We start from the raw sequence: 12432 nt of genomic DNA, 5'->3' as shown, positions 1-12432 counted from the left end.
CCCTCCCCAAAGATCTGGGTTGGCTGCGAGGATTTTTACGGTTTCCATAAAAACTAGCAGTAGCTTCTCCACGCCTGAGGCCTGGCATGCTGAGGAGTCTGATTACACTGTCATTATCTCACCAAGGTCACGACAGGATGAAATACTCAGTCTACTTTATTTTAGTAAAATAGTTTTTAATATCCTTCATGTTTAAAACTCTATGACCAAAGCAATCTGCGAGTCCTGGACGTGATATACAAAGCAAGGACATTCTGCCAAAGTTATCACCTTTGCCATGACATGTTCTGAGAAAGTACATCGGATGTATCTTATCCTAGAGTTTAGACTTGAGTACATGTCAGGTTAAATGTATGGAGGCACATGTATCGGGAAATATCATCTAAACTAATTCCGGGGCAATAATGGATATTTGGAATCATCAGTGACCCCTAGTGGCATATGAACACAGTTACAACTGAGTGTCTACATCTTGGTATTGGGAGAGCATTTGGGGTTCCATGACATGCAGCAGGACATTCAGAAACATTTCAATTAAATAATGATATTTACGTTCATACTCTAATTTACATTGCAGCTTTTGTTCTTCGATTAGACAACCAAAGGACCTAAAAACAGGGTGACATGCAAGAAAATGTAATGTGTTGTACAAGTGTGGTTTTTTGTAAAGTTGTCTGTCTTTCCTTCTTCAGTCACTGTGGTTGAGACTGGCAGCACCGCTGTTGACAGGTATGTATTCAGCAGGTCTACAGCAGGGATTTATTACATTTAAGGCTAAATCCTTTATCATTAGAGAGGTATGCAAAGTATGTTCCTTATTTTCAGCTATACTCACTAACTATCAATAAATATGCATTATATCAAAATGATACGCCCAAGATAATAGTAAACACAGCTTGTTGAGTTATAAGAAATGTGGCCGCTGTCAACATTTTTAAATGACAGCAGTAAACCTATATATTTAATAAGTCTTATCGTTCTTTTTTTGTGTAAGACTTATTCCTTCATTTGTATGAATCCTATTGAACTCAATGTCTATTTGCCCTTGTTGAAATGTGTTGCATTTGTATTTTATTTGTAGTATAATGCAAGAGCTACTTCTCTCTTTAAACTAAACAATCTTTTGTCGAGTTGCACTTTTGTTTATTTCAATATGTTCTCAAGTGTTTTCAGTGAGGAACATCCACCTATCAGAGAAGAGGATGCTTTGGCTAAATGGGCCTCTGATCCTGCCAACACTGCATGGATGGAAAGTAAGGAACAATCCACAACAATCGTACATCGAGCACAGATGCATGCATCATTTCCATTAATAGATCACTGCTTTCAGTTCTCTGTACTTGCTTCTCCACTCGGTGCAAGCCTTCATGGTGCGGTTAGCTTTTTCTTTCCTTCTTCTTTTGACACCATTGAATTCCCAGACACTTCCTTCCCTGTTCTTTTGAGGAAGCAGACCTGTGTGTGTGTGTGTGTGTGTGTGTGTGTGTGTGTGTGTGTGTGTGTGTGTGTGTGTGTGTGTGTGTGTGTGTGTGTGTGTGTGTGTGTGTGTGTGTGTGTGTGTGTGTGTGTGTGTGTGTGTGTGTGTGTGTGTGTGTGTGTGTGTGTGTGTGTGTGTGTGTGTGTGTGTGTGTGTGTGTGTGTGTGTGTGTGTGTGTGTGTGTATGTGAGTGCTTCTCTTTTAGATCCTTTCTACATTGCATCCTGCTCGTTGTGTGAACATTTTTGTGATGTGGGAAATCATGAATTAGTGGTTTTGTGTATGCTTTAGATCCAGATGAGGTGATTTACGATGACGTGCCCAGAGAGAACTCTGACTCCAACACAGGTTTGTGAAACTCTTTAAAAAAACATTTCACAAATTCAGTGTGTTACTTCCTGTCTATAGGTTTAAGTCTGTCAGCATTGTTTACTTTCACTTCCAATTGTATTGAATGTATGTATATTTTAGATATTAATTGAAGTTGCAATCCAATCAACTCACCAGTCAATACATTGATTAAATTAGCTGTTTACTACGACAGGAACCCATTATGGTACAACACAATGTTGTACATTGGGAAAAGGCTATTGCTCTGAAAATGACCACGTACATTTATCACACCTTTAACCTGCTATCAGCATTATAAGCTTTACAAAAACAGTAATAATTGTAAGGCTATTGTATTTGAGTGCATGACATTTAATTGTGTTTATCTATATATACATCATAACACTTATGCTACTGAGCTTAGATGGAAACGGATCAATGGTTCTGTAGGATGTGTCCTTTAGTATTTTGGGTTGAATGTTCCTGTTCTTCATGCAGACCCAGATGAGATGATCTATGATGACGTGGAGTTTGGGGAGGAGCGAGGCTGCGGCAGCTCCCTGGACAACGGCTGGAGCTCCAGTGAGTTTGAAAGCTACGACGAGGCCAGCGACGGGGAAGGTCGCGCTGAGAATGGCCTGCCCCACGCCTTCATGAGAGGAAAGCCCCCCCAGAAGAAAACCCATGTTAGTATAACAATCACCCTCCCATGTCTCTGTCAACATTACAACCAACAAACAACTCTCAGTATCGCTGTATATCTAAAGGTGGGCATGAGTCGATGAAGAAGGGTATATTTTATTTGTAATTTATTTGTAAATATTTGTAATTAGTGAGGGCTTGTCTTCTTTGACACCCTTTACATTATCCACTAGGATGTAGATGTGATGTGTTTGTTTACATGAAGTTGTGCTTAATTCTTTTTAGGATTAAACAGTTCATTTGTGCATTTGTTATGGAATCCACAGTTCCTTTGACCCTGAAAGAGATCAATCTGGGTTAGCTTCAGCTGGCTGTACTCTAATGTTTTATGGAATTAATAATAATGAATTGAATTGAAATAATAATTCAACTGTGTCAACATGGTCATAAGTTAATGAGATTTAATTAAATGTTGTTTGGTGTTGATACATATTTACTTACACATGAAACAACCATTGTTGAGTTTGTCAAAATGAAGGGGGGGAAACAATTTTGTGATAATGTGGTCGTGACAACTCTCAGAAACTGGCACTTACACATTATTATATTTCCTGATCTGTGATTTTGTTGGCTAGAATTAAAACTGTCATTGGCAGATTTGTTTGTCAACTATATCTAGCTAGCTAGTAAAGCTAGCTTTTAGATAAGAGGTTTAAAACACTGTTTCCAGCTGATATTTAATATATATATTCCAGTATGTTGTGCAACTGTATTTTGATATTTTTCAGTGGACCCAATATATGAAAGAAAAACAGATCCCATGAACATACCCTCTGGAAAAGCACATTTTCTGGAGCAGTATGGTCAGCAGAAACCATCGTATATTACAATGAAAGTGAATTTGTTGTGGAGGGCGCACGGTCCTTCCAAAACCATAACCATAATGCCTGCTTTGCTTTTGTTTAGCTCTCTGAAGATCTGACTCGTTTGAAAGATCACTATGAGAAAAAGATGAAAGATCTAATGGCAAATACAGTGGGAACGGTAGAGCTGCAGCAGTTAAAACAGAAACACGAGCAGAAGGTAAACTACCTGAGGCTCTCCTCGCCCGTCTCCGCTAGACAAAGTAGTCCCAACCCTTAACTCCCAGTCTAGCTAACCCCTCTGTGCGTCTCCCAGTGACTCGGTACCTTCAGCCTGCTCTCACCTGAATGACTTGTGGTGGTAATGGTGAAGGGTTTGCATACAGATCATGTGTATGCATTGGTGGTTGTTGTAAAGCTCAGTATATATTTGAATGTAACAGTTGGTGAAAGTACACTTAGAAAACAGATATTGAGATGTATGATTGTTATTCAAAGTAGCTGAAAACTGTTGTAACAGTATCATTAACAGTATCTCTTACAATGTAGAACAAGAACATGAATGATGTGTAGCGGCCAAAATCATATAGAACTAAAACAGATAATTAACTTCAAATAATACAGCCGCTGAGGCACTAGAACCAGGGGCAAAGAACCAGGTCCAGACAAGATTCTCCGTTGTGCATTTTATTCCTATAACAAAATACAATGAACAGGTTTCCTATATCTCTTTCCTATATCTCTTTCCTTAAGCCTTTCCTATGGCTTTCTCTTGTGTGGCTTGAAACACCCTGGTAAAAAACCGTTTGCATACTAGTGCTCTGGCTCCCACCACCCACCTGTCTCCAATATATACAATTACACCAGGTGCTCTAATCACCCAGTGCCCAAAACATGCCTTCAAAATAAAAGCATAGAAACTACTTTAACTTATGACACTAACTAAGAATACATATAAATAAATGATGATAATAATAAACACTATAAACAGCAAGAAAATAAATGTTACACTCTTAAATAATATAAAGAGATATATATAGCTCCAACATTATGTATTCGGACACTTTGTTACTTTTAGATGTCCCTTTTACTGTATCATCCTCAACTTCACTCTCCTGTTAACATGTATTAAACCATCTGCCTTTTAACTTCATCCCTACTTTAACACTACTCCCTTCATGTGTAGCTCATTTCTGTTCAATAGCTTTGTTTAGACCATACCTTTAGACACAGTAAACTAAACTTAACCTTGGTTTGAAATGATTCATTGTGGACTACATTACTTTGCGTTACTTTAGCCATATAGATAACAGTGTATGTTGTCTCATCAAAGATGCAAAAGCTGGTGAAGGCAGCTAAAGAAGGGACCAAAGATGGACTGGAGAAAACCAAAGCTGCAGTGAAGAAGGGACGCTGTTTCATCAAAACCAAGTCATTCTGTCATGGTATATCATTTTCCTTCTTAAACAGAAAACTCTATTGCTGTTAAGCTCTTCTCTCGTTATGTTGAATCAGTGTACTCAGCTTTTTTTTTCACTACAGAATTTGCAATCATATATTTTAGGTCCTTTACTTGCTCTGTTTTCCTAATCTCTCAGAGAGGAAGTCGACCTGTTTTGAGGATGAAGAGTCTGAACTCTTCATCGAAGTGGACTGCTTCAATGTTGAGCCAGTGCTGAGTCCAGCCCCCAAGGGTCTGTCACAGCAACAGGTAACGAACATGCCCTTCATCGCAATTTGTGTAACTCTTTTCTGTGTGAATTTGCTTTTAAATAAAAACAATGCCATGGTTTGGTATTTTCTCTTTACAGCTGGTGAGAAGATGTATACTGGAATCTATATTGGAGAGTGAGAAGAACTATCTTGAAGCACTGAAAAGGATACTAGAGGTATGCACGTGTGGCTGCAGTGATGTCAAATCTACTTTGATATGTTTTGTTTTTACATTTCATCTTGTCTGCTTTATCAGCAATACGAGAAGCCCCTGTCAGAACTTGAGCCGAGGCTGCTGAGCGACAGGAAACTGAAGATGACCTTTTATCGTGTGCGTGAGATCCTGCAGTCCCACTTCCTGTTCCAAATTGCCCTGGCGAGCCGAGTGGCGGAGTGGGACAGCCTGGAAATGATTGGGGATGTCTTTGTTGCATCGGTAAGCCGAGGCTGTTATTCTTAAACTTTGTATCCAAGATGTTCACCAATATGTTAAACATAATTACTTTACTTCCTTGTTTTTGTACGGGAATTGAACCCTGGCATGACATCCGAGGGGCAGTTTGACCTATGTGAAGTCTGCTCTGTGCCCTCATCACCTCACTACTGTCATGCCAAATTAAACAACAGAACTTGTACAAAGGAAACCTATTTTAGGAATATTTGCTGATATCATTTGTCTTTCAAAACTGGTACAGTATCAGTATGTTCCTGCAATGTGTTGAAACACGTTTTGTTTCTCAACAGTTCTCAAAGTCCATGGTGTTGGATGCCTACTGTGAGTTTGTGAACAACTTCAGCACTGCAATGGCAGTGGTTAGGAAGACGTGTGCCGCCAAACCTGGCTTCCTGGAATTCCTCAAGGTTTGAGAAAAACGCATGCATGTGTCAAATTGAAAACTTGAACAACTTTGCAGTGTGGAAACGGTGCCATACATATTGTTACATATCATTGTATTTGCATAGACATCTTTTAAAATAATTGTATTGTGCATTTTACCAGAAAAGCTTTACAGACACCGTTAAAACCATTCATAAACTGACAATCTTGCAGCCAATAACATTGAATGCAGGACATATCGAATTGTTTCCTCATTTAAAAACATCTCAAATAAATCTACTCATATGTACATGAATTAGCCTGGTAAATACATATCTGTACCTTGCTAGCGTGCATATTAGCCTTATTCATGATTTTAATCTTTAGACCGGTTCCTCACTACACATGCTAACCCATCTTCCCCTACAGCATCGCCAGGAGACCAGCAGTGACCGGATGACTTTGTACGGCCTGATGATGAAACCTATCCAGAGATTCCCACAGTTCATTCTGCTCCTTCAGGTATGATGAATTCTTATTCTATAGATGAACTTAACCTTCTGTCAACATATATAAATGTTCTCTCATGGTCTAATAATGTCGAAACATATTATAAAACATGAACAGCTGTCTTCCAAACTCCAAAGACTAGAGGGCTAAAACTCATGTACAGTTAAATCTAAGTATTCATTCTGGAAATGCTTCATAGACAATTAATTGAAATGTCATCAATGACTCTCACTAGATTTGTTTCGCAACCTGAAAACACTACAATAAAAAAGATATACAAACATCCTGTGGGTCCACACAATCAGTTTCCTATTCATTGTCTACATCACAACTGTGAGACTTACTTCTGTGGTTTGTGGCTTTGAGAGAGAGAAGCTCGTGTTCACAAATATTGACTGAACTTCCCCCTAGGCCATGGAAATAATATCGGCATGCGTAATTAAGGCGGTGTCCTACTTTCAAGCTCCAAACTGAAGTATACAGAAGACAGTGTAGTATATTATTTGACAGCAGAGGGAGCTCCATACACGTTGAGAGGAGGTGAGGGAAATGCTCTGAGTGGAAATCTTCAAATCGTTTTTTATCCTGCCCTGGATTATTAGAATGTCTCTTCTAGAAAACATAAGAAAATGTAGGACACTGGGTTGCTTTCTTTAAGGAGGAACATGTTTTACAGCCGTTTTTAGACCACACAGGTTCTTAGGTCATGTCATGTGTGCTACATAGATATGTCATGGATGTGTGGGAGATGGTACTGTATGCTTTCAATGTTGTTGGACAAGATTATTTAGATTAAGGACTTCTTCTTTTCATGAATGAAACCGTTATAAAGCACTTTGAGATGTGTCCTTTGTGTATATAAGATAAGATAAGATGGACCTTTCTTAATCTCCGTGGGGAAATTCAGGAGTTTAAGCAGCAACAGAATGAGATGGAGAAACAGGACAGTACAGATTCACACAAGATTAGCTCAATTAAAGATACAATAAAAATGATATACAGGTAAGTAGCTGTTAAAATAAGAGATGAATTAAGTGAACATATATACATGCAGTATTTGATTCCGGATTGTTAAATATATTTACATGTACGTGTGCCGTCAAAGTTACTGTGCAAACAGTGCAGATTTTATGTACAGTACTTAATCAATGACTGACTAAAGGCAAGGCAAGTGTATTTATATAGCACCTTTCCCCACAAGGCAATTCAAAGTGCTTTACAAAAATGATAAACATTAAGAGCATTAAGAAATAGTGCAGCGGAAACACATTATAAACATTAAAAAGCAAAGACGATAAAACATGAATAAAACAGGTACATGAATACAAGTTAGGATGCCGTGTAAGACCGCAGCATGACTCCTCTGTGCTTCCTCATCAGGACATGTTGAAGAACACCCCAGTGGGCCACGCTGACCGGCTGCCCCTGCAGATGGCCCTGACTGAACTGGAGACGCTGGCAGAGAAACTCAACGAGAAGAAGAGGGAGGCAGACCAGCGCTGCGAGATCCGTCACATCGCAAAGGCCATGAACGAGCGCTACCTCAACAAGGTCTGCTCACTGTCCGCTCTGACGTACATTCGTATGCAGTTTTCAATGTACAGTATCATGCTGTAGCTCTGTGTTCTTGATTCACTCATTGCTCAGTGTGCACACTTTTGGCGGAGCTTTGATTATTTTAGCATAGGCTATGTATGGCATTTCTCTCCGTCCCAGTGTGGGCGGCCATCAGGCAATTGAGCTTCACATTCTCTCAAGTGTTCTTTTGCCTGAATAGCGTATTTTTAGCGCATGGCTTCACACACAATACCAGCTTCCCCAAAGGTGTAATTATTTGTCTATCTGCAGCTACCCACTCTGTTATTTAGTGTAGGAGCATGTGTTTACAGGACAATCTGCATTGGGCAGAGGAGTTTTGTTCCTCATGGCCTTTGATTGCTGAGAGCAACTGTTGATAGCTGCCACATACTGTAGGCTGGTACCCAACGTGTACAGTAGAATATGAGAGAAACATGGGAGAAGGCAGGGTGTGATAACATGAGACGAAGGTTCCTGGCCAGACTGATTTGTGAGTGTTACAATACCCAGAGATAACAAAAAAGGATTGTTTTTTCTTGTGTGAACCAATCAAATGAGATGGTTCACTCTGACTCTGAGTCTCTTTATCGTTTACATTACCTTACTGAACGTGGTGTTGTTAGCTAGGTACTGAAACAAAGAGAAAGATCAAAACTGATAATGTGAAGTCACCAAGTTTGCAAAATGTATGAATAATCATGGTAACTTTTGCTGTCGCTTGTATAGAGGATATTTTCTTAAACTATATTTACCATTATCCTTCAGCTTCTGAGTAACGGCAGCCGCTACCTGATCCGCTCAGACGACATGGTGGAGACGGTCTACAATGAGCGTGGTGAAATCATCAAAATGAAGGAGCGACGCCTCTTCCTGCTCAACGATGTCCTCATGTGTGCCACGCCCAATATCCGGTAAGAGTGACCACTAAACCAGACCTGTTCTTACCGTCTACCTTAATGTGCACCTTCTGCTGCTCTCCGGTCGCATTGTCCTATAATCTTTTAACCATTTTACAGAATTAGAAACGGATAGTTTATTTTCACTTTCACCTTTTGTTAGGGAATATTTAATGTAACGGGATTTTTCTGACAATCAAATCGGACTTAAAATCCACTGAAATGAAATAAAACTCAAATATAGAGAAATATGGTAAGTAAATAAGTGTAACCTTAGGTTGGCTTTTCCCCTCATTGGGTCGGACCCAAAATACCGTGTTATTTAGCAAAAAGTTAGGGGATTCCAATTTCTGTGCTTTTCAGCTTCTGTCCTGTAATTGTAACATGTTGGTCATATATATATATATATTTCATCTTACCTTAGATTGGCCTTCTCTACCTCCCTGATGTTATTCTTTTCCTCTTCACCATCTTTTCTTGCACTCATATTTTCCCCTCACACATTTTCAGAAGAGACATTTTTTGTCCACAAACAAGATGTTAAGAACAATATGAACCAGAGCCCTTTTGTCTCATGACCTCCATCTCTTTGGGCTCTGTCCAGATGTCAGGATGGCAGCGGGAGCAGCAGTGGCAATGCCCCCCCTGACCAGAAGTTCCTCCTCAAGTGGAGCGTGCCTTTGAGCTTCGTGGACGTGCTAGAGTTTGGATCCAGCGAGGACATGGCCGAAAATACCCGCTACACAACACCTCATTCTGGGGAGAAGGTGGTCATCAACGCCAAGCCAAGTATGAACCAACATTCTGTTAAATCAGCTATACTGTCTGTCTGTGGTGCTGTTTCTCTGTTAGGAAAAGTGACAGTTAAGTTGAGTGAGTTTAATTAGGTGAGGTGTTAACGGTGTCAAGCAGACCATGGGATTTGACTCTGGGATATGAGCCTACTTGCTGGTTAATTGCTTGTGTTTCATGACTAGTTGATACATTTATCTATGGTCATTTAGAGCTGCAACAGCTGACCAGCTAATCCATTGAGTCGATCAACATGAAAAATAATTGCTTACTATTTTTGATTGATATGTTGATATTCATTTGAAGAGCAAACATGGCAGAAAATGCTGTTTTAAAGCTCTCGAATATGGAGATTTTGTGATGTTGAATAGAAAATCTTTGAATTTTGGAATGACAAACAAAATATTTGAGGGCATCACATTGGACTTTCAGAAACTGGAGGGAACAATTTGTAGACCAACCAATTTATCCATGAATCTAAAACTAATAAAAGTAAGTGTTAGTTGCAGCCCAGGACTCTATATAACCTGGATTTAAGACATTTTCTCTGGGTGTTTAAGTAAAGCTCTATCAGGGCTATAATTATCAATATTACTTGCAAAAACTGTAGTAATTTCACTACATGATTCTAATACAGAGTTAGTTGTTTCTAACCAGACATTCACAGCCATGTTTAGAAATGGTGTCAGACCCGCACTCCATCCAGTCCAGCCTGAATGTGAATTATTTCCTTCTGGGATCCTCTGGTCTGCTGGCTGCTGACTGCAATGATTTCAGTCTTTCCCCTGTGTTTCCCCTGTGTTTCCACTGTGTTTCCCCTGTGTTTCCACTGTGTTTCCCCTGTGTTTCCCCTGTGTTTCCACTGTCTTTCCACTGTGTTTCCCCTGTGTTTCCACTGTGTTTCCCCTGTGTTTCCACTGTGTTTCCCCTGTGTTTCCACTGTGTTTCCACTGTGTTTCCCCTGTGTTTCCACTGTGTTTCCCCTGTGTTTCCCCTGTGTTTCCCCTGTGTTTCCACTGTCTTTCCACTGTGTTTCCCCTGTGTTTCCACTGTGTTTCCCCTGTGTTTCCACTGTGTTTCCCCTGTGTTTCCCCTGTGTTTCCACTGTCTTTCCACTGTGTTTCCCCTGTGTTTCCACTGTGTTTCCCCTGTGTTTCCACTGTGTTTCCCCTGTGTTTCCACTGTGTTTCCACTGTGTTTCCCCTGTGTTTCCACTGTGTTTCCCCTGTGTTTCCCCTGTGTTTCCACTGTGTTTCCCCTGTGTTTCCCCTGTGTTTCCACTGTCTTTCCACTGTGTTTCCCCTGTGTTTCCACTGTGTTTCCACTGTGTTCCCCCTGTGTTTCCCCGTCACCAACAGCAGCTCAGCCACTTTAAAAAGCCAAGATCTGACTTCAATGAGACATATCCAAAATATATATTTGAGTGGTCACAGCATTGCAGTTGTTATGCTAAGGATGTCGATTTATTTTGGGGTGTATGTGCTTGTGCCGAGGTAATGTTAGCAGTTCACACTGCTGGGCTGGATGAGTGCTTTGATGCTGTGTTATCTCTGTCAAAGGTGGTATGCGTTCAAGCTGAGGTCAAAGGATCACTCCGTCTGTGGCCAATGCTCGTGGGCTGGAATGACTACCACGGAGAACCTCACTGCCCTCTCTCTCACCATCACTCCCCCCCTCGGCATTACAGTTACAACATGTTCAGTTTCTTGCAGCCAGTCAGATTTATCTTTTTGAAAAAACACTGATATTTCTTAGGTGTTTTGGCATACTGTCCACCTGCTATGCTGAATTTCCACACTTTCTCACTCTTCCGCAGCCCTAAAAAGTTTCAGCCTTTTATTCCCTTAATTTCCACTTAAGCTACATTTGATGCACTCTCTATTGCACCCATCTCCTGCCAGGCCACCTGTCTCCCTCTGATAACTCCCTGAGCTCTTTACAGATGGCACAGACAGACCTGAATAACATCTGCTCTGACTATAGGGGCTTAGGGCTGCAAAGGGCATCTTAACCCGATGTGATGATACAAGTGCATTCACACTCTCCTTATAGGCCTGAAGAAGGCCATATGGGTCATTAGATAAGGTGAAGTTGAATTTGATCTGAATTGATTTGGCCATAGTTCTATAAAAAGTGTCTTTGAGCAGAGCTGTTAAATATACTTGACAGACTAGCTTGCTGACCTTTATTCAGTCCCCTTGCTCTGATTTCCCCCAACCAACTTTAGCCCTGTGTGTGTCTCTGGGAATATGAATGTGCATACGAATGTGTGCAATGTCCAGGAATTTTTGACAAGTGGAAACAATTGTTTTTCTGAGTCAACCGTGGGATGCCAAAAGCAGCTTGTTGACCAGTCTGCTAGAAGACAATGAGAAGCCTCTCATGACGTCATCCCTCTGGTGTCTCTCTGCTTATTTAACTCTTCTCTACTCTGTATAGCAATCAGACCACCGTGCTGTCAGATCATCTAATTCTCCTGCTGCTTTCAGTCAGTATGTCATTTGTAGATAAATTGTTTGTTTTTAGGAAGTGTGTAATCGCTGGGATGACTGCCGTGTTTCCTCTGATACGGCTGGGTCGGTTTTGAAAGAAAAAAACTAGGGGCATTTGGCACTCTCACAAAGAGCCATTCAGGAAGTTGGACCCGAGTTGAAACGAGATGCACAGTGCCTGTTTGTCTGTGGGAATGGTCAATTTGGTAGCGTCCTATTATTTAAAGACATAATATAAGCAACATGTGGTAGAGAAGGTGGAGAAAAGCGTACTGCAAGGCTAGTGCACGCCCCCATCATACACCGGTCACAGGGTATGGAA

The 12432-nt window shown here is 40.6% G+C and overlaps 1 protein-coding gene across 3 annotated transcripts in view; it reads left to right on the top strand.

Annotated features, from left to right (window-relative positions):
- The window catches only part of arhgef10 (Rho guanine nucleotide exchange factor (GEF) 10), a 51043-nt gene that overhangs the window by 13335 nt on the left and 25276 nt on the right, over positions 1 to 12432 (top strand). Inside the window, exons 5-18 of one of the 3 annotated variants that reach the window (XM_034111520.1) lie at positions 693 to 729; positions 1174 to 1253; positions 1769 to 1825; positions 2306 to 2493; positions 3416 to 3532; positions 4646 to 4757; positions 4911 to 5023; positions 5124 to 5201; positions 5282 to 5461; positions 5770 to 5886; positions 6272 to 6364; positions 7733 to 7903; positions 8696 to 8841; positions 9431 to 9615. In XM_034111520.1, the coding sequence (XP_033967411.1) occupies positions 693 to 729; positions 1174 to 1253; positions 1769 to 1825; positions 2306 to 2493; positions 3416 to 3532; positions 4646 to 4757; positions 4911 to 5023; positions 5124 to 5201; positions 5282 to 5461; positions 5770 to 5886; positions 6272 to 6364; positions 7733 to 7903; positions 8696 to 8841; positions 9431 to 9615 (1674 nt within the window). Of the gene's footprint in view, positions 1 to 692; positions 730 to 1164; positions 1254 to 1768; positions 1826 to 2305; positions 2494 to 3415; positions 3533 to 4645; positions 4758 to 4910; positions 5024 to 5123; positions 5202 to 5281; positions 5462 to 5769; positions 5887 to 6271; positions 6365 to 7732; positions 7904 to 8695; positions 8842 to 9430; positions 9616 to 12432 lie in introns of all 3 variants that reach the window. The other 2 variants (XM_034111519.1, XM_034111521.1) reach the window with 2 other exon arrangements.

This window comes from Pseudochaenichthys georgianus, chromosome 22, assembly GCF_902827115.2.
Source record: "Pseudochaenichthys georgianus chromosome 22, fPseGeo1.2, whole genome shotgun sequence".
Classification (NCBI taxonomy): Eukaryota; Metazoa; Chordata; class Actinopteri; order Perciformes; family Channichthyidae; genus Pseudochaenichthys; species Pseudochaenichthys georgianus.
Note: the sequence above shows the minus strand (reverse complement) of the source record. Positions and strands in the feature narration are given on the sequence as shown.